General features: G+C 39.7%; 1 protein-coding gene across 3 annotated transcripts in view; it reads left to right on the forward strand.

The window, feature by feature from the left end:
* CNTN4 (contactin 4) overlaps window positions 1–27830 on the forward strand; it is a 975711-nt gene that overhangs the window by 881843 nt on the left and 66038 nt on the right. For all 3 annotated transcript variants that reach the window (XM_043443117.1, XM_043443116.1, XM_043443118.1), the window contains one exon: window positions 3742–3869. In XM_043443117.1, coding sequence (XP_043299052.1) covers window positions 3742–3869 — 128 coding nt within the window. The remainder of the gene's footprint in view (window positions 1–3741; window positions 3870–27830) is intronic.

Genomic DNA, 27830 nt, shown 5'->3' on the forward strand with positions numbered 1-27830 from the left:
TTCTCATTTCATAAGCCTCCTAGAAAATTGGACAGGGATGTTTTGAGAATAAAGGGAAAGCAGAGCCTTGGGAGAGATGTGAAGAACTAGCAGGGTCCTGCAGCTGAGTAGCAACTATATGTAAAATACCTTTTGTGCAATGAAAGTATCAAAATTAGGGATGTCAGGATGCAAGTGATGCTCAGAAAAACATTTGTACAGCTCTTTACAGTTAAAAGAAACTCACCTATCTGATCTATTGTAGCAGGTAACCATCATAATATCCTATGTAAATAAAAAAATAAAAACTTATGGAGACCAGTGGCTCTTAGCTGGGGGTGGATGTGTCCAGAGAATATTTGGGAGATAGTTTTGATTGTCATAATTCGAGAGGAAAGGCATAGCCAATGAAGTACAGTGGGTAACGCACAAGAATCCTCTTAGATATCCTCCCCGTGACAAAGACTTTTCCGGTCCAAAACATCAGTATTTCTGAGGTCGAGAAACCTTGTCTTGGAGTTTAAGTATTTTGGTCAGGTCATATACCTAGCAAGTATCAGCGTCAAAGCTAGAATCCAGGTCATCTGATGACAAATCCTTTATTTTTTTCCTTATTTATATCCTTTGGCATTATATAGTATGCAGTGCGATGCAAGCCTTTTAGATCTGGAGAATTTTAAAAGTATAAATTATTAGCAGCCCTTTAGTGCTTCCCAGGCAGGGGGGAGCCTGGTGGGCTACCGTCCAGGGGGTCACACAGAGTCGGACATGACTGAAGCGACGCAGCAGCGGCAGTGCTTCGGAAGAGTCAGATCACCCCTCAGAGTGTTTAATACACCCTAGGCCTATGGAGGAGAAGGGAGCGACAGAGGATGAGATGGTTGGAAGACATCACCAACTCAATGGACATGAGTTCACCAAACTCCAAGGAGATGGTGAAGAACGGGAAGCCTGGTGTGTTGCAGCCCATGGGATGGCAAAGAGCCGAACACAGCTTAGCGGCTGAACAACAGCAAAGGCCTGTGTTACTTCATGGAAGACGATTCCACATCCAAAACACAAATGTCACCTTCTTTATTGAGTTCTCGCATGCCCGCATTTCACAATTTCCAGCCAGTTATTTTGTAAATGGGAACATGATTAATTCCTTTAATGCTATTTTTGTGATTATCAAGGTAATTAGGATTTAATCACCACTCTATTTTTGTGAGTATTTACATCTGCTCTTTGGCTAATAGGGTATCATGTGTTTTTTATTGAGCAAACTGTTATGTGTGTATCTATGGTGTAAGTGAACAAAGGGCCTTCTTGTCTGTATCCTGTACATTGATTTGTGATGACCCAGGTCATGTGTACATTGACTTCAGATTGTCTGCTGTGACAGTGGGGTGCACGAAGCAGGCTGATTTAATTACTATTTTAAGTGTATTAAGATAACTGTGTTTCGTTTTCCCCATCTGAACAAATTATTAAATAACAGAACAATTTTACAGATAAAAGAGAATTACTTTTTTTATTATCCCTAATAAATACCAAGGATCTCTCTGACCCTCTTACATAATTTTCGCTGCCATCCTGTAAGACTGGTATTATGAGCTCTATTTTATAGATGGGGATGCTAAAACTTAAAAAGTTAAGCAAATTGCCTCACATCACATAGCCAAAGCTGACAGATCTGGAATTTCCAGATTTGAATAGCCATCCTCTGATGCCAGCATCCTTGGTAGAGTTCTCAAACCTTCACTCCATGTCCTCAGCCTGAATCTTAGGACCTGGAATGGGTCATCAAGGAGGTGGTCACCTCTCCATTCCTAAGCACCTTCATGAAAAATGTACCACATTTGCAACCCAGTGTAACTAAGTCTTCTCATGATTTTAAAATGTTTAGCCAAAAGTTCTGTTAAATAAAGCTGTGTTCATCCTAGTTCTTTTCTGAAGGACTCTGTTAAGGCTGGTACTAGTTCCAAGTGCTTTAGCCATTCTGAATTCCAATAACATAGTATTGATTTTTCTCTTTTTTTTTTTTTTTTGCATTTTGTACACAAATGTTTGTTTCTCTGTTACATATTCTCTTCAAACACAAGGAATGAATTCTAAATCATCATAAAGATGAAGGAAAAATGAAAGCCCTCTAGTACAGTGTCCATAATCACTGAGTACTTTGTTACTACTGGTGTTTACTGTTTAACACCAGAAACAAATACAGCTTATTTGAAGATCATGCTACTGGATTTTTAGCTCTTCCTCTGTGACCAGTTCACTCGATCACTTAAGAGATGCTTACAGGGCATCTATTATGTACTAAATCCAGGAGATTAAGTCCTAAAACAGAGTCCTTGCATTCAAGGAAGCTAATGTTCCATCTGATAGGAGAGTTAACAGGTAAAGAAAACTTCTAGATTGAATTGAATGGGAAGAAATAAAGTGGCTGCAGAAACGAGATTAACAGGAAAAGGGAAATCCATTTTAGAAATGTCAGCCAGGGAAAGTCTATAAGGAACAACTATCCACAAGTCGAGGTCCCGAGAGAGTGTGAAGGTGATAGCTGCATCCTGATGTCGAGGCAGACAGAAGAGCAAATATTACAGAAAAGTCCTGAGGCAGGAAGGGGGTCAGGTACTTTAGGAACTTGCAGGAGACCTGTGTGTCTAGACCTCACTGAAGGGTAGAAAGATTAAGATGAAATGAGAAGGGCAAAGTCAGGAGAAGGGCAAAGGCCAGATTCCTCAGGCCAGATAGGTTCTGGGAAAGAATTTGTTCTGAATGCAAAGCGAAGCTGAAGAAGGATCTGTAAGCCTGAGGGGTGACGTAATCTGTATTTTAAAAGATCACCTGGCCACTTACTGAAGGACGCACTTGAGAGGCAGGAGTAGAAATAGCCAGATCATTTAAGAGGCTGCTGTGGTAGGTTGGGTGAGAAAGCGAGAGCCAAGGAGATAGACAGGAGTGGGTAGATTTGAAAGATGCAGTAAATATTCAGCAGACATTTACCTTGAATAAGCCATCTGTGTACATTTCTTATTTCTCCAACTATCGTCTAAGCCAGGCTGTATGGCTTGTTCATCTGCATACCCTTCCCTTCTGCTATAATCATGTTGAAAACAGGCTTCCCTCCAGTCCCCCTGTTCCAGTTTTGTGACTGTCAGTGGAAGTGCTTCCTTCCCACCTGGTGGTAGATATTTGTCCCTAATTGCGGGCCCTGAGATGCGCCATCCACATTTGCTATTCTGCCAAAGTCATACCATGTTGTGGAATATTTTAATTTTTTTGAGTTCAGCTCTTGCATCTCATTGTCTGACGTATTTCGGGAAGAAATAAGCTTAATAATAACTCATTTAATTTAAGCCTCTCGAGAAGGAAGAAAACATTTTCAATGAAAATGCATAAAGTGGCCCATCAGGGATTTTTCTTTCTTATTCTTCAGCAGTTTAATGATGAACGGTAATCTACAATAAGCTTTCCTTTTGGATAATGTGGTTATAGCTGCCAAAGAGAGAGAATGGTTACATCCTGTCTCGTATTTCTAGAAGTTATCCCAACAGAACGTTGAAACCTTATTAGCAATTAAAGTAATGTAATTACTAAATAAATCACACATCCTAATTATATTTATCTGTATGTAGGTAAATATAAATAAAGATGAGGCTGTCAAGTGATGTAACCATGATTTAATAGTTTGAAAATGACAGGATGATAGAAATATTTTCCAGTTGGTCACATGGAGTAAACTTACCATTTGGGGTTTATCTGCTTTAATTTCAGAATTACCATTTCTGAAGATGGAAGCCTCAGAATCATCAATGTGACTAAATCAGATGCTGGAAGTTACACCTGCATAGCCACTAACCATTTTGGAACTGCGAGCAGTACTGGGAACCTTGTAGTGAAAGGTAATGACTAACCCAGAGAACACGTAGATTGATTTATGTGTCGCCATTTCAAATAATGTGACCTATTCAAGTGGCATCCTTCATATTAATATGTACAGATATAACTGTGTTGCTAAATTAATCCATCAAGGCAAACATGGTATGATTAACAATTCTTAGAAAACTGTCGGTCATGAATATGACAGAAAGGCTATCTTATTTCGGACTCATCCAATACAATTTTGAGAATCACTGCCATTGTATCTATTATAGTATTCTAACTAATGTTATCTTCAGTCCTTTAATTAAATTTCTTCAAGTCTCTATAGGTTTGAAATTCATATCTAGGAACACCGTGCTAACAAATTAAAAACCCATGGCTCAAATACTATTTTTAGCTAACATTGTTTAAACAATGACATTGGAGATTTTTAAAAGAGCTGCCTTGGTTATTCAGAGGCGTGGATATGGATTATTGTACTCATAAAGGGCTTTGGCCACCTCTGCGCTTTGCTTAGTCACCCAGCCAACCCTGCCAGTTTTAAGGAAATAAAATTTTCCACATTCCTTCTCCTGGGTGCTTTATAGTAGATGACAGAACACCAGTTTGATGGGATGTGCTGAAAGTACCAAGTAAGAATTGTGAAGATGAGGTTTTAATTTACATTTCATTTGCATTTCTGTCACTTTATATCTGGCTGTCAAGTCAAAGAATTTTTGGATTGAAGGGATCTTGGCCATGATCTGACTGAGGAAGATAAAGCTCAGGTTGGTGAGTCTCTCAAGGTCACCAGTAGCAGATGTGAGCCCTGCGATCCTGATTTTGCACTTTCTGGTTCTTCCTACTGTGCCAGGAAATCTTACTCATTTTTCCTGTTTCTCCATAATAGATATAGACAGTGTATTTATTATTTCCCCCTTGCCCATTTGTAACTCCCTCTGTGAAATAAGATAACCTAAGGCAAAGAAAAATATCCCAGAAAGAATGTTTGCCTCTGTTTTAACAAAGAAAGCTAAAAATTATCTAATTACATATTTTGGAATCATTAGAAATTTGAAAAGTACTGCCATTTAGGGAAGCCTTTTTATCATAAACATACTTATCTATGTAGATAGAAAACTGTAAGTCCAAGAGTCAGACAGAAATCTGTATTTATATTAACTCCAGCTATTTCAATCTATTAATTATTCACTCAGAGCAATAGCATGGGTATGTGATTGACTGTGTGTTCACCCTGTTTTATAGGGCAAAGAAAAAAAGTTTAGATAATACTGGCATAGCAAAATTTCAACTAGCATCTTCGCTAATGTTTAGCTTTCTCAATTACAAAAGGAAAATTAGTGATGAACTAGAACCAGGAGGAACCCCAAGGTTTCAGAATTGATTAATAACATAGCTAAGACCTGATTAGCTATGAAGTAAGATAGCCTAAGGCAAATAATAATATCCCAGAAAGAATGTTTGCCTCTATTTTGATTTAATGAAGAAAGCTAAAAATTACCTAATTACATATTTTGGAATCACTAGAAGTTTGAAAAGTACTACCATTTAGAGAAGCCTGTTTATCATAAACATACTTGTTTGTGCAGATAGAAAACTGTGTAAGTCCAAGAGTCAGACATAAGTCTATATTTACCTAAGCACAGGTGCCATATATATGCTCTATATATTGTTAAAACTGGGGTTTTTTCACATGTAGAAATAAGTTATGCCCTGCGTTTGGTTAGCATCCTTCCTATAAGCCTTGACTTCTTCAGCTCTCAAAATAGTTGGCAGAAGTTCCTCTCTTTCCCATCAGAGTTCATCTTCCAGCAGTACCGCCAGTCCCAAGGTAAAACCATTCACAGGCGTGCAGACTTCCCTGCTGCTCCGCTTATACTGAATTATGGTGCAAAGCTTAGCGATACACCAATCATATGCCATGATCACCTCCTTATTTGGGTGGATATAAATGTTGCTGAGTAGTAACTTCTACCTATGTTGAGAAACTTAACACTTCATTTCTTGCCTTCCAGTTAACATGTTAAACAGTGATTTCCCCATGTATGGTATAAAAGATCATTTTAGACAATTCAGAGTTAATTTTTTTTGTTTACTTTTACTAACTACATATTATCTTTCCACGTCTATTAGGAAAATGTTAGTTTTTCATTAATGGCAATGATTTTTTAAAAACCCCTTTTAAAATATATTTATGTTTCTAAAGAAATATTGTGTGTATTATTATGAAAGGATGTGCAGAAGGTTGTGAAGGTGGTACACAAAGATTGGAAGGTGTGATTAAACATAAGAGTTTTAGTGGACTTGAAGGGAAAGGATTTAAAGGGCCATGTGACAGGGTCAGTACAGACCTGCCTGTCCTGGAGACATGTCATGCTGAGGCAGATGAGCACCGAGATCGTGTAACAGATGGGGAAGGAGCGAGGACGGGTCCAAAAGAACTCAGCGGCCTGTGGAAAGAGGAGAGCAGAGATCTGTAGGCAGAAAGTGTGCGGTCAAAGTAGTGTGTTCCCCACCTGATTGTGGGCGAATTCGTTTGTTTCAAAGCAGAGTTCTTTCCGGGCTTGGCAGTGGGTATTCAACTATAGTCACTTTCTTCAGAGAAGCTGTCTGATTTTTGGTTTGTTTTGTTTTTTTAAGTACTGTTTATTGATTTTTGGCTCTACCGGGTCTTGATTGCAGTGCAGGCTTTCGCTGCCGCGAGTGGGGGCTGTTCTTTTCCGCCCACGCTGGCGTCTCACTGCGGTGGCCTCTCTTGCCGTGGAGCACGGGCCCTACGCCCGTGAGCTCAGGAGGTGCAGCTGGAGGGCTCAGCAGTTGTGCCTCATGGACTTAGTCGCTCCCAAGCATGTGGAATCTCCCCGGACCAGGGATCTAAGCCATGTCCCCCACATTGGCGGGAGGATCCTCAACCACTGTACCACCAGGGAAGTCCCCTCTGATTCTTATTATTTTCTCGCAGGTGAGATGGCGAAAAAAAGAAAATGAGCTTTATTTGGTTAATATGTTCACAGGAGTTAACCCCGTGGCTTGGGTAAGGTCAGATGTTTCAGAATATATTTATTTCCTGTTGCTTGATTCTGAGTACCATTTACATTAATGGGAAGTATGCACACTGTGTGTGTGTGTGTGTGTGTGTGTGTGTGTGTGTGCGCGCGCGCGCTCAGAGGGTCACCCAGACTGCCAGGTCGCGGAGAAGGACATTAACATAAACGGAGGAGTACAATTTAGAAATCTGCCTCATAAAGCACGATAAAGGCAGAGAAAACGTTTTGAACTCCACATGAACTGTGCCAGGTCTTGAATCGCACATCAAAATGCTTGAGCCCTACACCTTTAATGTAAATGTAGCAAAATAGCCAGAAATGTGATGGAGCGCTGTATCTTAATTCAATTTAGAGATCCACAAAGGGACTAATTTATCAGAGAAGTTATGCTGTAACCTTAAAATGTGCTTATATTCGTTTTGATCTCCTCCAGTGTCTGGGATTAAAACACTATGAAGGTCAGGCATCAGACAACATCTTCTCTAACCTTTTTGCAATATTTCTGTCATTAGCAATGCTTTTAAGGTCCAATTCTCTTCCATCCCCCTACACCAGGTTTTTTGAGAGAAGCTGAAGATACTGTCAAACATAGGGACAGTAAGTAAAGCCGGCAGGGGGGAGGGGGAAAAGAGAATAGATCCACTACAGAAGGTACAGCGGTTTAAAATAAATCTCTAGCAGACGACCACAAAATGGATAAATAGTCAGATTATGCATGAGCGGGCTTCCAAACTGCAGAATTCTGACAGGTGCCCAGGGGGCTCTTGATTATCATCCCATCATCTGAATTTCTAAATTTGACTGATTTTTTTTTTTTTTTTTTTTTAGCTAGTTACCTTCTATTTGGAATTTTGATTCGCTGTTTTATTTTAAGCAAGAACAGTTCTCAAGTCAGACCCCTGGATCTTAAAAGAAAGCATCATATTTGACCTTTCATGGAAGGTGTGCTTTAGCGATTGTGAACATCATTAAGAACTAGATGGAAGGCAGGCTGCATTTCCATACAGTACTGTACTTACTAATTCATTTTTATCTCTAGAGCAGAGTTAAAGGCATGTCATTTAACTCACATGCATGAGGCAGTGTCTTTATTGTACAGGCTTCCTATGACAGGTATTTTTAAGTAGCAGTCCTCAAGAAGAGTGACTTCTCTTTGTCTTGGATATAGTTCAGCAAGATAACTATGGTAATAGCTACCCTAGATCTTATTGATCACCTCCCAGGCTCAAAATGAAATGCAGGGCTGTAAGCTGTGCTGTTATCTAGCTGAACTACATCCAAGGTGACCTTGAGTAACTAACTCTCTGGCTGGTGGTTCCAGAGCATACTTTGAGGAGCCCTGAAAGTGAAAGAAAGTGAAAGTGTTAGTCACTTAGTCATGTCCAACTCTTTTGTGACTCCATAGATTGTAGCTGCCAGGCTCCTCTGTCTATGGAGTTCTCAGGCAAGCTGCTGGAGTGGGTTGCCTTTCCCTTCACCGGGGATGTTCCCAACCCAGGGATTGAAACCGGGTCTCCTGCATTGCAGGCAGATTGTTTACCATCTGAAGCTCTATCCTACATCAAAGAACTTTGAACATGCTACCAACTAAGTGAAAGGTCAGTGGAATGCTTAATAGAAATGCATGTCCCTACTGCCCCACCCCTAACCTAACAAATCTAAATCTTTGCGGATGAGATGTGAAAACCGTACATTTTTAATAAACACCCCGCTTGATCCTCATACACACCAGAGTCTGAAAAAGACTGAATTTTCAGTCGCTGGCAAACTATGGCCTATGGGCCAAATGCAGCTAGCCATCTATTTTTGTATAACCCAGTAGCTAAGAATGGCTTCCATGTGTTTTGCTGGTTGAAAAGAAATCAAAAGAATAATAATAGTTTCAGATATGTAGAAATTTTTATGAAGTGTGCATAAATCAGATTTTAGTGAGATACAGCCATGTCATTTGTTTACATTATTGCTAATGGTTGTGTCTGTACAACAGCAGAGTGGAATAGTCAAGACAGAGACCGTGTAATAGCCCACCAGACTCCTCTGTCCCTGGCATTCTCCAGGCAAGAATACTGGAGTGAGTTACCGTTCCCTTCTCCAGGGGATCTTCCTGATCCAGGGATCGAACCTGCCTCTATTGCATTGCAGGCAGATTCTTTACCATCTGAGCCACCAGGGAGACCATGTAATGTATAGCTCTCCTCAGGTTTGCCTCTTGACCAGCTAAGCCTAAAGTATCTGCTACTCAGCTTTTACAGAAAAAAAGAAACTTGCTAATCCCTTCTCTTTTTTTTTTAACTTTTTATTTTATGTTAGAGTATAGCTGATTAACAAAGTTGTGATGGTTTCCGGTGGACAGCAAAGGGACTCAGCAATAATACAAGCATATATGTCTGGTCTCCGCCAAGCTCCTCTTCCATCCAGGCTGCTATATAACATTGAATAAAATTCCCTGTTATATGGTAGGACCTTATTGATTATCCATTTTAAATATAGCAGTGTATACATACTGATCCCAAACTCCTTAACTGTCCCTTCCCCATCCTTCCACCCTGGCAACCATAAATTCATTAAGTCTGTGGGTCTGTTTTGTAAATAAGTTCATTTATATCATTTATTTTTTAGATTTTGCATATAAGAGATGTCATATGATATTTCTCCTTCTGTGTCTGACTGACTTCACTCAGTATGACAGTCTCTAGGTCTGTCCACGTAGCTGCGGATTGCATTGTTTCATTCTTTTTAATGGTTGAGTAATATTCCATTATATATGTTTATCACATCTTCTTTATCCAGTCCTCTGTCAGTGGATTGACAGAAATTGATTCCATGCCTTGACTATTGCAAACTGTGCTGCAGTCAACATTGGGGTGCATGCATCTTTTGAGACCATGTTTTTCTCTAGATATATGCCCAGGAGAGGGGTTGCAGGGTCATATGGTAGCTCTATTTTTATAGTTGCTCTCTATACAAATTTTATACTGATTTCATATGGGTTTTAAAATGTTTCTTAGCAAATAAATTTCATTTAATTTTTTTAAAAATTTAATATGTAAATATATTTCTTTTATTTCAATTTTTATTCAGTGCACAGAATTACTTGTATTTTAAGAAAAAGTAAATTTGTACTTTATCTTTATTAGAAAAGGGGTCCTTTTTTCTTAAATTTATTTATTTTTATTTGGAGGATAATTCATTTACAATATTGTGTTGATTTCTCCCATTTATCAACATGAATTGACCACAGGTATACATATGTCCCCTACCTCTTGAACTTCCCTCCAACCTCCTACCCTATCCCGCCCCTCTTGGTTGTAGGTGAAACAGAAACATTACCATATGTAAAATTAGATATCCCTGGAAATTAGCCATATGTAGCAGGGAGCTCAGATCAGGTGCACTGTGAGAAAGGGTCCTTAGTAGTATTTAACTAAGAACCACATATACTCCTAATACGAGATTATTTTGTGTCCTCATTCCCTAACCCTGCAAAGTAAAAGTGTTCTTTGGCTTCCTAAACATTTAATTATTTGTCCCCTTGCCAGAATTGGTGCTCATTGTCCATTCCATCAAGTGTTTGTTTATATTTAGAAGACAAGATGCTATCCAATAATATAGATTGCAGAAAAAAGGAATTTTCTTACCAATACCAAGGAGTTTCTACAACATTATTACAGTGCATTATTTAAAATTGTTTTTCTGTTTTAACTATAGGAAATTGAAAAATATCAGCCTCTCGATGCATGGCATGACTGACACAATAATGTAGTCTTTTCAATTGGAACCTTTTTTAAAAATAAGTTTGAAGCTGCCCACATCTTCTATGTAAAATTATTCAAAGCTTTTTCCATATTTGACTGGGGATCAATCAGAAATCAGTAATCAGCAATGACATTTTGCTACTAACACATAACAAAAGCTCTTAATGTTGGGCCCTTATAACAGAATACATTTCTACCTAATTAGATGTCTTCCACTGGAACCAATTATTTAGAGGCAATAATTAAGGGTCTTTCTAATAGGATTAGCACAAATTCTGACCCAAGGCATTTAGAGTAGGAAGGAAAAGTTTGTTGTTAGAAGTGCAGAATGCTAATTATGTTAGCTCCCCTGGTAGAACAGTGGTCAGAACATTTCAGTGCTAGATCCTATTAGGTCTGAGAAGACCTACCACTCTAGTTTGCAGCAGCTAACTCAAATAGCGGGGCTTCCCTGATAGCTCAGTTCTAAAGAATCTGCCTGAAGTGCAGGAGACCCTAGTTCAATTCCTAGGTCAGGAAGATTCACTGGAGAAGGGATAGGCTATTCACTCCAGTATTCCTGGGCTTCCCTTGTACCTCAGCTGGTAAAGAATCTGCCTGCAATGCAGGAGACCTGGGTTCAATTCCTGGGTTGGAAAAATCCCCTGGAGAAGGGAAAGGCTACCCTACCCACTCCAGTATTCTGGCCTGGAGAATTCCGTAGACTATACCCATGGGGTCACAAAGAGTCAGACATGACTGAGGGACTTTCACTTTGACTTCACAACTCAAATAGCAGAAGCCTAAAGAAAGGGTGGATGGTTGGGCCTCTTACGCTTCCTGTGTTCACTGACCATGACGTAACCTGGAACTCTTTTTCTGCCAAAACATGAAGCCAAGATTTTGATGAAACAGAGCATAATTACTTCCCCTGAGATTCTTGTGAGCCCTAATGAAGGCCACATAGATTTAGCAAATAAAGTGCCTTTAGCAATATCAATCATGGATATGATCATTCTTTGTCTGATCCTCTCTGTAAAAGAGCTTTTTTCCTTTTATGATGCTGAGATTTAAATGTATTAAGACTGTGTGCCAGGGCAGTCTACCCTGACTCCATCCTGCCCATCATTTTTCCACTTTTGGTCTAGAGGGACGTTATAATTCCTTAACTATTGTGCTTCTCTCTGCCAACCCTGCCCTTCCCTAAGAAGGCCTCTATGCTGAAGGCAGCTTTCATGTTCTTGCCTTTAAGATAAAACACATAGTGTGGACTAACAAGATTTTGAAAAATTGTCGGCCTCATTAGTAATCAGGGCTTCCCGGATGGCTCAGCAGATAAAGAATCTGCCTGTAATTCAGGAGACAGAGGAAACACAGGTTCGATCCCTGGGCCGGGAAGATCCCCTGGAGAAGGGAAGCCACTCCAATATTCTTGCCTGGAAAATTTCATGTACAGAGGAGCTGGCAGACTGCAGTCCAATGGGTCACAAAGAGTCAGACACCACTGAGCAACTAAGCATATTAGTAATCAGGGAAATGCAAATTAAAGTACCAGTGTGATCCGACTTTACATGTAAGATTGGCAAAAACTAGACATCTAACCAAATAATTTGTTAGTAAGAATAGAAGGAAAATAGTACTCACATAGTTTGAATAGGAATGTGACTTGGGATAGACACTGATGTGAACAAGGAAAATTGGCCCAGCAATTCTATTTGAGATATTTACTCTAGAGGAAATTATAGGTATTCTGAGATGGACTTGCAAAAATGTTCATTATGTTGTTTGTACATTATGTTGACAAAAAATATGCAGGCAAATTAAAGAATAATACATATGGTAGTATTTCATATAATGTATTTTATATAATGTGTATAGCATGATTTAATAGAGAATTAGTAATAAAAATAATACCGTGAAATGTTTAAACATGAAAACACAATGCTCAGCATAAGTGCTAACTTGTGATTTTAATTTGTAAGGAAGGAGATCTGGAGTAAGGTTATATTAAAGGACTTTAGCTGTATTGATAAATTTTACTTGGGGGTAAATTCTTAATGTATATTTAGAGGGGAAAAAAGGCTAGATGTCTATGGGGAAAATGTTAAAGACTGTTAATTCTATAAATGGGAATATGAGTAATGATAATCATTTTTTTATAGTTTTACATGAGTGATCTCTGTAATGAAATTAAAAAAAAAAAAGCCCTCAGGTCAGAATTCCTGTACATGGTCAGGTATTATAGTCAAAATCACCCAGAGAATGCATCTTATTTTCTCCTTCTCTCATAGACATTGTAGAATAGAGAAAACCTTATTACTAGTGATATTTAACCTGCTTGATCCAAGTATTTTCTTTTAACGGAAGAAAAAAAAACCTACTGTAGAATGAAATGAATGGTTTATTTCCTAGTGAGTGCTTACCAATCAAAATAAACAAAACAAACAAACAAAAAATGCAAACAGAATATGACTCTTTGGCTTCATTAAATGTGAAGCACATAATTAATTTCTTTTCCAGCAATTCAAAGAGACTTGTGTTGTACTGATTCAGTTTAATTGAACTTATTACCACAAGCAGATAATAAGAAGTATATTGAAGATATCCATCTGCTTGCACCGAAAACCTCACATGTTTCATTCTTCATGGCTGTCATAGGCCATACTAATTGCCTCATTTCGGCTGTTTTACAATCAGTATGACTTAGCTATTAATGTGATAAAACCCTTACTTGAGAGGAGGTTGATATTAAAAAGCATAGATCTCTGACCTACCTCTGCCACCACTTCTGAACACATGCCCAGCATTATTAAAGTTGTATATTTTTCAAATACATAAATAAAAATCCCTCTCTTTCTCATGCACATCTTTTAAAGTTACGTCTGTCCTCTTGTATCTTGCCACAGAGCTAGTCCCCTACTGAAGGAAAGAAATAGTTTATGTTGAGATTTTTTTAGTCATAAAATGTTGCAGGATCAATGTGGTTTGTTTTCAACTATACTGAGTTTTCTTTTTTATAATGTCCAGTGCTGAAATGGATTTAATGCTAAATGGATTAAGCGACTAATTGTGTTATAAATAAGAAGGAAAGTAAAATTAAGCACTTTTATTTTCTGTTCCTAAATATCAGAGCTTCCTGTGGGGTTTGAGGATGATGTTTTGTCATGCAGACTGGCTTTATATGGACATGATTCCCTCATAAGCAGAGGGTGTGTGTGTGTGTGTGTGTGTGTGTGTGTGTGTGTGTGTTTCAATTCATCCTTCTCCCATGGGGGAATCCAAGAGTTGGTTCCCAACTTTGAAAAGGAAAATTCTGTCTATTACAAATCCTGATCCAGAAAAGAGATATATCGGAGTAATTCATAAGTGACTCTCACCTACCTTCCTTTCTTGGCATCTGTTTTCTGTGCTAGAAGCAGGAGGAATAGTGCCCTCCCAAACATGTCACCTCACCAAACCGTGATTGAATTTCTCTGGCTGTCATACGCAATCAAATCTAAGAAAGCCCTCCGAAAGACTGTGAGGGCCTTCAGGTTAAATACAGAACCTGACCAAGATGAAAGCAAGTTAATTAACATTTCCATCAGCTTTCTCTGATTTACTCTAGCAAGATCCATTTCTAAAAGGTTAAAATGGTTGTCTCTTTTATGCAGCCATTTGAAGAGCTGAAAGTAGGTTACTGGCTATGGGAGAAGAAATGTAAGCAGAGCCTTTAGAACGATGGGGGCTTCTTACATGGCCTTCTAGCAGTTCTGTAATCACTGTGCAAGATGTGTTATTAAGTGAAGATTAGCAACATCTGCTTTGAAAATTTCCTGAACTGGAAAACATGTCACCTATTATCATATTAACTCCCCCTCACCTTTCTCTCTTTTCAGCAGTAGAACTGCTTAGAAACATAAATAAAGCTTGGCTGCCTGAACCAGTGGGATCCTAAGGGTGCAATCAGAAGTGCCTTCTCTTCCACATCTACTCTTATAAGCCTAGCCCACATCTCCTCTGATATAAACTGTATCTGCCTCCACTGCCTTTGCCCACAGCCGAAGCAAAACATCTGGTCACATGGTCACAATGCTGTTTGTACTAATACGTTTTGATGCTTAAGACAAAAGAAACAATTATAAAGACCAATATAGATGATATGGGAACACTGCTGCAGTCTGGATATGAGGAAATAGTCAAAAGATGTAAAAGATGTAGCCATCTCTCTCCCTGTAGGACACTGTGGGCCTTGGACCACAAGTAATAGAGTTGCCTAGAGTTTTGTTTTTAATAAATGCACATTCCTGGACCCCTGTCCCGATGAACAAAACCCTCCAGGGGTGCAACTCAGAAATTTTCATTTTTAGTAAGTTCCCCAGAGAACGCCTACATACATCAAAGGTCAAAAACCTAGGAGCTCAAAGTCTAAGGGTGGATACTATTAATAAGAGCCAAGAAATAGACTGTGTTCGGACTGTGAAAGGAATAAAAAAGTAGAGTGAGTGACTAACTAGGGGAGTAAAGGTGATCACTGAACTGGGAATTAAAAAATGAATCAGAGTTCAGGAGGTTAAAAAATGAAGAGGTAATTTCAGGCAGAAAACACTTATCTAATGTATGAGAGGAATGGAAATCCTCTGCACATTCAGGAAAACTACATGTGGAAGGGGAGATGAGAGCACTTCCTGAGAGGCAGGCCCTGAAACACTACTGATCCCGTTTCAGCAACTCTGGACCGTAGAGAGAAAAATATTTTTATTTTTCTGTTTTAAAGCAAAGAAAACAGATTCTATCAATTGTACATAAATGATCTTGACACCAACTTCAGGGGAAATTTTGCATCTTCTAAGAAAATACAGAAAGAAAAGCGATTATCACCAACATAGGATTTTTTTTAAATTACCTTTAAAGTAGGTGATAATCCATGTTATTCATAGAAATATTAGGAAAAAGATAATCTCATTATTCAGAGAGAGCTGCATAAGTTTTTATGTCGTCTTCTAGAATTACATCCAGGCATACCTATATATATGTAATAGATGTATGCATATGTATGCATGTATATATATGTCTCTATGTGTATGTTTATTTATTATTTATTTACTTGGCTGTGCTGGCTCTTAGTTGCAGCACATGGAATCTTTAGATGTGGCATCTGGGATCGAGTTCACTGATGAGGGATTGAACCCAGGCCCGCTGCATTGGAAGCACAGAGGCTTAGCCACTATGCCACCAGGGAAGTCCCTATGTGTGTTTGTCTTCAAACCTGTAAATAAATACCCTTGTTACCAAAAGGTTACACTATATACATTGTCTCATGACTTCTTTTGTCATTAATAACTTTCTGCCAGCATAGATTTTCAAATGATAAATAAGTACTAACATTTTTTTTTCCTTATAAATATGTTTCTTTCTCCTGTTAGTCAAAATAGTATCAGAAAGACACCTTTAAAAAAACTCTCTTGTGTTACATATGCGGGCAAGATGGAGAGAGGAGACAGGAGGATAATTTGGAGGACAGGTTTAAATGTCTCACCCAAAAATTTTGGTTAGGGCATTCATGTCAACCTGGAAGGGAGGTCCCGAACTATCCCTCTGCCCTCTTTCCTCAGCCTTTCCCTATTGAAATTTCTTATCAGTGACACATGATGTTACTCATAATATGCTGAGTACATTTTCTGATCACATGAACCATGAGGGAATAGAAGAAATGACAGAACCGGTATTCAAAAGATAATCATGGGAACCAAATGTAACAGATTAATTTTAATACTGGCAACTGTAAAGGTTTGTTCTTGGCTCCAAAAGTAAAGTTGAAAGAGTAAAAGTTTAGGGTCAGGGCTGTGTGTTAAAGGTCTTGTTGACTGTAAGATTACTGCTGAGTTAACAATATTCTGTGCTTTAGAAAAAAGCAAATTATATCTATAACTTAATGGAGAACCCAAAACAAGAGAGGAAACCAAAATTCTTAAAGTCTACAGTAGCCCCAGTGAAAATAAAACTTGAGGACGACTGTGGGTTTTTTCAGACTGACATTAAAATTTAAAATCAGCCTAGAGGAAGACAACTGAGCAAATGATAGGAGATATAGCCGAAGAATGTTAAGCCAAAGCAGAGGAGTTAGGGAGGGTGGAAAAGAAGGGATAATCAATGTTTTCGAACATTTCAAGAACTGTCAAACTCTGTGTGGCATCAAAGGGCAGTCCCTAAATGGGTAATAAATGTAACAGAGGATATTATTTGTGTTCAATAAAAGGAAAAAGTTTCAAATAATTAGACCATGAGGAAGATGAAGCAAATGATATTTTTTTTTTACTTATCAATGATGTTCATTTCCAGACTGGACATCTACTCCAGAGTAACAAAGCAGAAAGAATTCATGCAGCAGATAGGAGTGTGTGGTCTCAGTGACCTGCAAAAGGCATTTCCCAGTCATTTAAACATTTTTGTGACCTGCTTCAGTGACTTTGTAAACATTGATCCGTATGAACCTCCCAATTCTGAAATGTTATCAGTCTATGATTTTATATTTTGAAAAATTTATTTCTGCCCTGTGTTTTTCCACCCTTGAGCAAAAATATTGCCGCTGAGTGGAATTCTGTCATGTTGACTTTATTTTCTTATGGCAAAGTCTTTCTGTTTTTGTTTTGTTTTTTTTTTCTCCCAGCATGAATTTATCCATAATCACGAATGCAGTATGGGTTGAAAAGGTTATTCTGCTAATTATGAATAGTTTATTCTTAAAAGAGTCCTGTAAAAATTGATTCTCTCTTTACGTGCTGGAATTTGAGGCTGTTGCATAAACAATACCTGTGTTCATTGCTTGAGTTTTGAACCCTTCGAGAGGTAAGCCAAGGCAGTCAGGCAAATGGCAATCAGATGTCAGCTTTGTAACTCATACAACTGGTAGATAAGAAAGCGACTGGGAATATAGCATTGGTGGGCTTCCTAAGACTGAACTGCAAACTGGGTAGACTTGTACCACGGCACCTCAAGTCTGCCATTATGAACCTTATAATGTGGAGGATCAGACCACTGTATGTGGCTGCAGGAGAAGGTAATGCAAAGCCAGGAATTCTTCATTGATTTTTCCCAGGTTCACCATTGAATGAGAAAGAGTGAGGTTAGGGGAAGAGAGAGGATAGGACTCTTAAGAAACATTCAATTCAGTTCAGTTCAGTTCAGTTGCTCAGTCGTGTCCGACTCTTTGCGATCCCATAAATCGCAGCACGCCAGGCCTCCCTGTCCATCACCAGCTCCTGGAGTCTACTCAAACTCATGCCCATCGAGTTGGTGATGCCATTCAGCCATCTCATCCTCTGTCGTCCCCTCCTCCTCCTGCCCCCAGTCCCTCCCAGCATCAGGGTCTTTTCCAATGAGTCAACTCTTCGCATCAGGTGGCCAAAGTATCAGAGTTTCAGCCTCAGCATCAGTCCTTCCAATGAACACCCAGGACTGATCTCCTTTAGGATGGACTCATTGGATCTCCTTGTCCAAGGGATTCTCAAGAGTCTTCTCCAACACCATAGTTCAAAAGCACCAATTCTTCAGTGCTCAGCTTTCTTTATAGTCCAACTCTTACATCCATACGTGACCACTGGAAAAACCATAGCCTTGACCAGACGGACCTTTGTTGGCAAAGTTATGTCTCTGCTTTTTAATATGCTATCTAGGTTGGTCATAACTTTCCTTCCCAGGAGTAAGCGTCTTTTAATTTCATGGCTGCAGTCACCATTTGCAGAGTCTTTAAACGTCAGCTATAGACCAGAGTTTGCAAACTGGTAGCTCTCATGGCTAATTTTACTTAAATCCACACACTCAGTTTTCTTTGTTGGTGAGAGTATTTAAAACTTTTGAATTGGAATGCTTTTAGAGGGGAGGCATGTATTCTGTAAATTGCTCCCAGAACTCATTATCCCTCATTGTCTCATATCTCTAAATCACACAGTGGTGATATCGTCAGGACCTCTGTGAGCATTTGACATGCAGTACTAAGTGGGTCCATGACTCTGGGAAAAAGATCAGCCTTTTGATTATTTTCATCTGTTACATTAGTAAGTAGATACAAACTGACCATGATAGCGCTAAGAGAAAAAGATGGTTGGAAGAGGGAATGTTTCAAATCATTCTGTTTATAATTCTATACATTATTCTACTCCACATCTGCATTTCACTCCCATATCTCTACCAGGGGGTTATCAGTGGGAATAGAAACTTGGTTCTCTAAATGGACAGGGTCTTCTCAGGAGTGGCCAGTAGTTAATTGGGACAAGAAAACAGATTTCCTTGAGAAATCTGAAGCAAATTGAGGCAGGTTATCACCTCTCACTGGGAAACAAATTACTCCTGTCATTAAAAAGATTCTGCTTTCTCTAGCTGCTGGCTGGGGGTTTCTGTCAATTGTCAAAGAGATGGGGAGAATGTGGATTAATGGTAATAAAGTAGTGGTCATGAAATACCTACAAGCTCATATCCATGAATGATTATAATTGATTTGACTACTGTGTTTGAATGACAGAATTTGTGCTAGGCTTTAACTCCAGAAAATTGGGGTGCTGTCTTCCAGCCAAAATCTTGAATGTGCTGATCTGTTTGGGAAAGCTCTCTGTGTAAAGGCAAAGCCATAAATTATAGACAAAATAGCTCTTTCCCTTGGCTAGCTTGTCTTTGTGGAACCCCTGTCTGTCTGCGGGTTGGGGGGAGTGGAAATAGAGTTCAGCTTTACCGCCAAAAAAAAAGAGAGAGGAGAAAAGAAGGAAACAGTAGACAGTATGGGGGCTTATAAAGGTTGTGAATAGTTAAAAAAAAAGAAACTTGAAAAGGTATAACCAACTTTGTCTAAATTTTGTAAATATGGGAATGACTGCCTTCCAGTAGAAAGAAGAGTGAGCGAGGTCCTGCCCACTTGGGTTCTGGGTCCAGTTCAGTTACCAGCCCCTTGTGTGACACCGTGTGGATCATACTGCCTCAGACTCTTTTCTCACCTGTAAAATGAAGAGCTCTGAATAGAGAGAGTTAAGGCCTCCTCCAGTTCTGAAGTTCTATCTATGATAAAGAACTGCTTAAGTTGGAATACAGAATGAAAGCCCTCTAATTTCCAATTTCTTTTTTACTCAACAACAAAAGAAAAATCTATCCAGAGGTACTGTCACTCAGGCTTTTGGAGAAGATGAGATGAAATCTTCCGTGAACAGGAGATTTGTATTGTATAAACATTTATTCTGTATTAATTCAGGTTATAATACCTGAAAGAAAGAGAAAAGTTAGAAATTAAATGGTGTGGGCAGTTTTATCAACCATTCCATCCACGAGTGGCCATGAGACTGGGATCTGAAAGAACCCTAGCCTCACAGTACCTTAGTCTTCATATACTTTTAAATATGATCATCTGGCCCCCCTGAAGGGGATTCTAGTGTCTGATGACACGTTGTCTTTATACATGATAGCCAACAAACACAAGCCAGCCACATCAGCAGGCTCAGAACCAAAGACAGAGCTGGCTAGCAAACTGGCTTATTTGCATAATGTGATTTCAAGCCTAGTGCCTTCCTGTGGGACTCTTAACAGCATTTTTCAGTATATAAAAGTTTTGTTATATATACTGACTATGAAACTGAGCCTTGTTTAGATATATCAGAGAGCAGTGCAAACTTGTATATGAATGCTCATAGCAGCATTATTTGCCATGACCAAAAGTGGAAACAATCCACATGTCAATCATATGTGATCTATTCAGACAATGGTCTATGCAGACAATGGATAATTATTCATTAGATGATGAAATTCCAGCTGAGCTATTTCAAATCCTAAAAGATGATGCTGTGAAAGTGCTGCACTCAATATGCCAGCAAATTTCGAAAAACCAGTGACCACGGGACTGGAAAAGGTCAGTTTTCATTCCAATCCCAAAGAAAGGCAATGCCAAAGAATGCTCAAGCTACCACACAGTTGCAGTCATCTCACACGCTAGTAATGCTCAAAATTCTCCAAGCCAGGCTTGAACAGTACATAACTTCCAAATGTTCAAGCTGGATTTAGAAAAGGCCGAGAAACCAGAGATCAAATTGCTAACCTCCATTGGATCATCCAACAAGCAAGAGAGTTCCAGAAAAACATCTATTTCTGCTTTATTGACCATGCCAAAGCCTTTGACTGTGTGGGTCACAATAAACAGTGGAAAATTCTTCAAGAGATGGAAATACCAGACCATCTGACCTGCCTCTTGATAAATCTGTATGCAGGTCAGAAAGCAACAGTTAGAACTGGACATGCAACAACAGACTGGTTCCAAATAGGAAAAGGAGTACGTCAAGGCTGTATATTGTCACCCTACTTATTTAACTCATATGCAGAATACATCATGAGAAAGGCTGGGCTGGATGAAGCACAAGCTGGAATCAAGATTGCCAGGAGAAATATCAATGACCTCAGATATGCAGATGACACCACCCTTATGGCAGAAAGCAAAGAACAACTAAAGAGCCTCTTGATGAAAGTGAAAGAAGAGAGTGAAAAAGTTGGCTTAAAGCTCAACATTCAGAAAACAAAGATCATGGCATCCAGTCCCATCACTTCATGGAAAATAGATGGCGAAACAGTGGAAAGAGTCGCAGACTTTATTTTTGGGGGCTCCAAAATCACTGCAGATGAAATTAAAAGACACTCCTTAGAAGGAAAGTTATGACCAACCTAGACAGCATATTAAAAAGCAGAGACATTACTTTGCCAACAAAGGTACATCTAGTCAAGGCTATGGTTTTCCCAATAGTCATGTCTGGATGTGAGAGTTGGACTATAAAGAAAGCTGAGCGTCAAAAATTGATGCTGTTGAACTGTGGTGTTAGAGAAGACTCTTGAGAGTCCCTTGGGCTGCAAGGAGATCCAACCAGTCCATCGTAAAGGAGATCAGTCCTGCATATTCATTGGAAGGACTGAAGTTGAAGCAGAAACTCCAATACTTTGGCCACCTGATGCGAAGAGCTGACCCATTTGAAAAGACGCTAATGCTGGGAAAGATTAAAGGCATGAGGAGAAGGGGACAGCAGAGGATGAGACGGTTGAATGGCATCACCAACTCGATGGACATGAGTTTGAGTAAACTCCAGGAGTTGGTGATGGACAGGGAGGCCTGGGGTGCCACAGTCCATGGGGTCTCTAAGAGTCGGATATGACTGACTGAACTGAACTGAACATATATTAATTAGTAATCTGTAAAAAGAGATGGCAAACTCTGTAAAAAAGAGATGGAAAACTCAGCAGTGGCCACAGGACTGGAAAAGGTCTGTTTTCATTCCAATCCCTAAGAAAGGCAATCCCAAAGAATGCTCAAACTGCCGCACAATTACACTCATCTCACATGCTAGTAAAGCAATGCTCAAATTCTCCAAGCCAGGCTTCAGCAATACGTGAACCACAAACTTCCAGATGTTCAAGCTGGTTTTAGAAAAGGCAGAGGAACCAGAGATCAAATTGCCAATATCCGCTGGATCATCGAAAAAGCAAGAGAGTTCCAGAACAACATCTATTTCTGCTTTATTGACTATGCCAAAGCCTTCGACTGTGTGGATCACAATAAACTGTGGAACATTCGGAAGGAGATGGGAATACCAGACCACCTTAGCTGCCTCTTGAGAAATCTGTATGCAGGTCAGGAAGCAACAGTTAGAACTGGACGTGGAACAACAGACTGGTTCCAAATAGGAAAAGGAGTATGTCAAGGCTGTATGTTGTCACCTTGCTTATTTAACTTATATGCAGAGTACATCATGAGAAATGCTGGGCTGGATGAAGCACAAGCTGGAATCAAGATTGCTGGGAGAAATATCAATAACCTCAGATATGCAGATGACACCACCCTTATGGCTGAGAGTGAAGAGGAACTAAAAAGCCTCTTGATGAAAGTGAAAGAGGAGAGTGAAAAAGTTGGCTTAAAGCTTAACATTCAGAAGACTAAGATCATGGCATCTGGTCCCATCACCTCATGGGAAACAGATGGGGAGACAGTAGAAACAGTGTCAGACAGACTTCATTTTTTTGGGCTCCATAATCACTGTAGATGGTGACTGCAGCCATGAAATTAAAAGACGCTTACTCCTTGGAAGGAAAATTATGACCAACCTAGATAGCATATGAAAAAGCAGAGACATCACTTTGCCAACAAAGGTCCGTCTGGTCAAGGCTATGGTTTTTCCAGTGGTCATGTATGGATGTGAGAGTTGGACTATAAAGAAAGCTGAGTTCCGAAGAATTGATGCTTTTGAACTGTGGTGTTGGAGAAGACTCTTGAGAGTCCCTTGGACTGCAAGGAGATCCAACCAGTCCATCCTGAAGGAGATCAGTCCTGGGTGTTCATTGGAAGGACTGATGCTGAGGCTGAAACTCCAGTACTTTGGCCACCTCATGCGAAGAGTTGACTCATTGGAAAAAACCCTGATGCTGGGAGGGATTGCGGGTAGGAGGAGAAGGGGACGGCAGAGAATGAGATGGCTGGACAGCATCACCAACTCGATGGGCATGAGTTTGAGTAAACTTCGGGAGCTGGTGATGGACAGGGAGGCCTGGCATGCTGCGATTCATGGGGTCGCAAAGAGTGGAACACGACTAAGCGACTGAACTGAACTGAAAAAAGAGATGAAATACTGATACATGAGTTGGTCTTATAAACATGATGCTAAGTGAAAGAAGTGACCAAAAAATGGTTATATATTGTATGATGCCATTTCTATGAAATGTCAAGAACAAGCACATTCTTAGAAACCAAACATAGATTAGCTTTTGCCAGGAGATGGGCAGATGGGAGAATTGAGACTGACTCTTAATAGGATATTTTTTTGTTTTGTTTGTTGAGGTCATAGAAGTTTATGGAATTAGAAAGTAGTGATGATTACCCAAAAAGTAAATATGCAAAAACCACTGAATTGTATATTTTAAAAGAAGAATTTTATGTGATGTGAATTATATCTTTATTTTAAAAGGAAAAAAATAAGTTTTGATCTCTTTTGCACTCTGACAAAGAAAGAAAGAAAAAGAGAAAGGAACAATAAAATAAGTTTACCAGCTCTGATATCCAGGAATCATGTAATTCCTGGAGCTTGACACATTCTTAGGGATTAGCAGCTTTATGATTTTCAGCTACTTAGGTGCTTCTCCTGATCCTGTTCCTACTGTAATCACAGTCCTGAACTCTGCTCCTGAGGACTTGGTTGGAGAGATACTCTCACCACGTCTTCCGTGCACTGTAGCTCTGGAGACTCTTGGCCATTTCCTCTCCATTCCTATGATGCCATGCTAAATATTAAAGGCAGCATAACTGGGTAGAGGTCTCTGGACTATCCAATATGGTCCATCTCTTTCCTTATCTGCTAATATATTATAGGGGGATGAATACAGGCTTTGCAGGAAGACGGGTCAGGTTCAAATCCTCACATTATCACTTGCAAGCTGTTCAGGGTGAACTTGTGAAATGGGTATAACTGAGCCTACTACAAGGATTGTTGGGAAGACTAAATCAGGTATCATATTGACATACATTAGCACACATCAGTGTTTAGGTATTTACTGCCTTCTCTGTGACCGCTGTTCACAGTCCGCCGATTGAGAGCTCCCGCACCTGGCTGATGAGCTGTGTGCTGCAGATACCTTACGTATGCCTCATAGTTGGCTTCACGGATAAAGCATTTCCGCCGTGTTAGCTCAATCTTTCCTCTCCCTGAGCTCTGGCACCGCCTCCTGGGTGCGCTGTTTCATCTGCTCTCAGCCCCATCCATGGAGAGTTACCCTTATTACTACCTTGATCTCCTCCTATATTTCTCTGTAAGCATCTGTCTTGTTTCACTTATCACATTTTTGCAGCAGTCTGTTTACAACTCACACTTGATTACTGTTCATTTTTGAAGCTCTAATGCCAAGCATACTATTCAGTAAATTTTGATAAATCAACGAGATGAGGATAGTTCATTTTTCAGTGAAAAAATAACTTCCAGCTAATTGACAGCTGATAATGATGGGCCCTTATTTCCCCTTGGATGTTTATCATTCTTCTTTAATTTTTTATTATTATTGAATTAAAATAATTAATATCTGTAGGCCCATGATCAACTTAAGAGCTAGATGATTACCAGAAACTCAAATCTACTCATGTGCCCCTATCCTGATCCACCCCTTTGCCTTCCTTCCCAACAATTCTCCTTTTTTGAAGTTGAAACTTATGTTTTCTTAATTCTAATTGGAGGATAATTTCTTTGCAATGTTGTCTGCTTCTACTGTACAGCAATGCAGATGTCTTCTCCCTCTCGAGACTCCCTCCCCCCTCAGCCCTCCACGTGCTCACGGAGCACCAAGCTGAGCTCCCTGTGCTAACAGGGGCTCCCCACGCCTATCTGTTTTACACGTGGTGTTGTGTGTGTGTCAACGCTACTCTCCGATGCATCTCACCCTGTCCTTACCCAGCTGTGCCCACAAGTCCAGAGCCTGTTATACAGAGTAAAGCAAGTCAGAAAGAGAAAAACAAATATAGTATACTAATGCACATATATGAAATCTAGAAAGATGGAACTGATGAACCTATTTGAAGGAATAGAGATGCAGATATAGAGAGTTCTGTTTTATTTGGCAGACATTCTTAGGACTCTAAGCGAGGGAGAGAACATCTCAAATAACTCTGAAACAACTGCTCTGAGGAAGGAAGGGGCCAACCATTATCCTTCATTAGCACTTTGGTTAATTTAATATCTCTTAGATCCATGCCCATTGAGTCCTGCAGACAAACTGTATTTATAGGCTTACTCAGTTTAGTTTGGGCTGTTTTCTGTCTCAATCACCATTAATATTTTACTCAAATAAACAAAGAGATGACTCAGTATCTACAGGCAATAAGACTGATCACTTCACTTAACACAGAACATGCCCCATCTTTATTGAGTGAGGCAAATGGAAACTAGTTTTATTTTCCCATTTTATAAGGAAACCGAGGTTCAGAAAGGTAATGTGGCATGTTTCAGATACCCAACTAGTAAATAGCAATCTCAGGTCAGAAGCCAATCTTAAAACAAAATGTCCAATGTAGTTTCCAATATGCTGTACTATCTCTGAGACTGAGTCAGATAAGCATACAATGAAAATAAAAATATCATAAAGATATTAAGGAAAGTAAATGACAGTTCTTTCAAGTGCTCAATATAGTACCTGTCCATGTGATAGACACAGAATAAATACTGAAAGTGAAAGTGTTAGTTGCTCAGTTGTGTCCAACTCGTCGCGACCCCTTGGATGGTAGCCCACCAGGCTTCTCTGTCCATGGAATTTTCCAGGCAGGAATACTGGAGTGGGTTACCATTCCCTTCTCTGGGGATCTTCCCGACTCAGGGATTGAACCTGGGTCTCCTGCTTTGCAGGCTGATACTTTGCCATCTGAACCACCAGGGAAGCCCCATAATAAATATTAGGTGTCATTAATTATTGTCACTATGGTATAGATCAGCAATGTAAAGTGTCAAGCCTCTAGAAAAATCTCCCGTGAAACCCTCTAACCTAGCCTGGAGCCAGAGCTAGCATTTCTGGCTGTGTCACTGGGTTGAATTGATGACCTGAGGCCATCTTGGTGTTACACAGGGAGAAGAACTTGTGTGTTGAGCTCTGGACAATATAAATCCTACCAGTTATGATGACCAAGGCAAGCTTTAGTGCTATGGTGCATGTCTGCTCCCGGTGGGCTTAATTAAATAACCTTAACTTTAGTCCATTTAGTTTCTCAGCCTGGGTGAGAAATTCATCATCTCTCTGAGCTTCAATTTCCTCATCTAAAAAATGAGGTGCATCCATCTTACTTACTTATGTATTTATGCGTGTTCTATTTTTTTTTTTTTTGCAGTGGGCTTTGATGATTGTCTTTGTCTTCCATGTAACCATTATAATAATATGAGATATTTAGATACTTTTTCTCTTCACCATAAAAATTATCCTCCTTCACCCTACTTCCTTACTCCATTTTGTGACTGATTCCTTGTCATCCCTTAGAGCTCAGATCTCCTTCAAGGATCTCTTCTAACCATCTTATCACAAGAAGTTTCTTCCTGTTATTCTCTATCATAGCACCATATTCATTTCTCTCACAATGCTTTCAACATCTAAACATACTTTTCACTTTTGCTTATATATCCATTATCTATCACCCTAACTAGAATGCAAGCTTCCTGAGGATCAGGACCACTAACCTTTATCCATAGTCTTTAGCACTCACCTGCACATAGTAGATGTTCTGTAACTATGAATGAATGAATAAGTGAGTGAATGAACAAATGAAGGAGCAGACCACATTAATTAAGGGTCTTTTTATAGCTTATTAGAATCATCATTTTTTCAGTCTATTCATGAATTGGCCCGTTTGGAAGAACCCTTTGAGAGCCTTGGAAGAGATGAGATCATCTCTTCTAGCCCCTTCTTTTTGCAGAGGAAACTAGAAAGGGGAAATTACGTATCCAAGATGACACCCAATAGTCTGTTCTTCCCTCTACTATCATGCTGCCTCCCCAAGGAGCTCAGCGAATTCTTGTTATTAAAACAATGGCTAAGGAAATTAATAAGCAACAGGCCAAAGGGAAAAATAGAGGTTGTCAATGGAGCATAGCGAAAGGAATAAGGGCTTTGGTATCTGACAGCCTGGTTTCATATACCAACTCCAACCTTTCTGAACAGGTCTCTGACCTAGAACAAATGAATCTTAAGGAGTGTTAGTCTCTTTTCTATAAAATGGAAAGTCCCTCTGTTGTAAGGAATCAAATTCTCTCTGTAAAGCATGGCCCAGACCCTGCATTTAGTAGGGACTCACCTTTAAATGGGGCTTCCCTTGTAGCTCAGTTGGTAAAGAATCTGCCTGCAGGGCAGGAGACCTGGGTTCAATCCCTGGGTTGGGAAGATCCCCTGGAGAAGGAAATGGCAACCCACTCCAGTATCCGTGCCTGGAAAATATCATGGGCAGAGGAGCCTGGTGGGCTGCAATCCATGGGGTCACAAAGAGTCGGGCACAGCTGAGCGACTAACACTTACTTACACCTTTAAGTGACAGTCAGTAATATTGTGCTCGTATTCCTTTCACTGCCGGCCCCCCATCACCTTCACTGTAGTGACTCAAGCAGTGTCTCAAGATGCTTAGCTTTGTGTCTTACTCAGGTTCCCTAGGACTGTGCCAAGAATCCAACAATGTTTTTGTAGCAGTGCTGAG

Source organism: Cervus canadensis, chromosome 22 (genome assembly GCF_019320065.1).
Source record: "Cervus canadensis isolate Bull #8, Minnesota chromosome 22, ASM1932006v1, whole genome shotgun sequence".
Classification (NCBI taxonomy): Eukaryota; Metazoa; Chordata; class Mammalia; order Artiodactyla; family Cervidae; genus Cervus; species Cervus canadensis.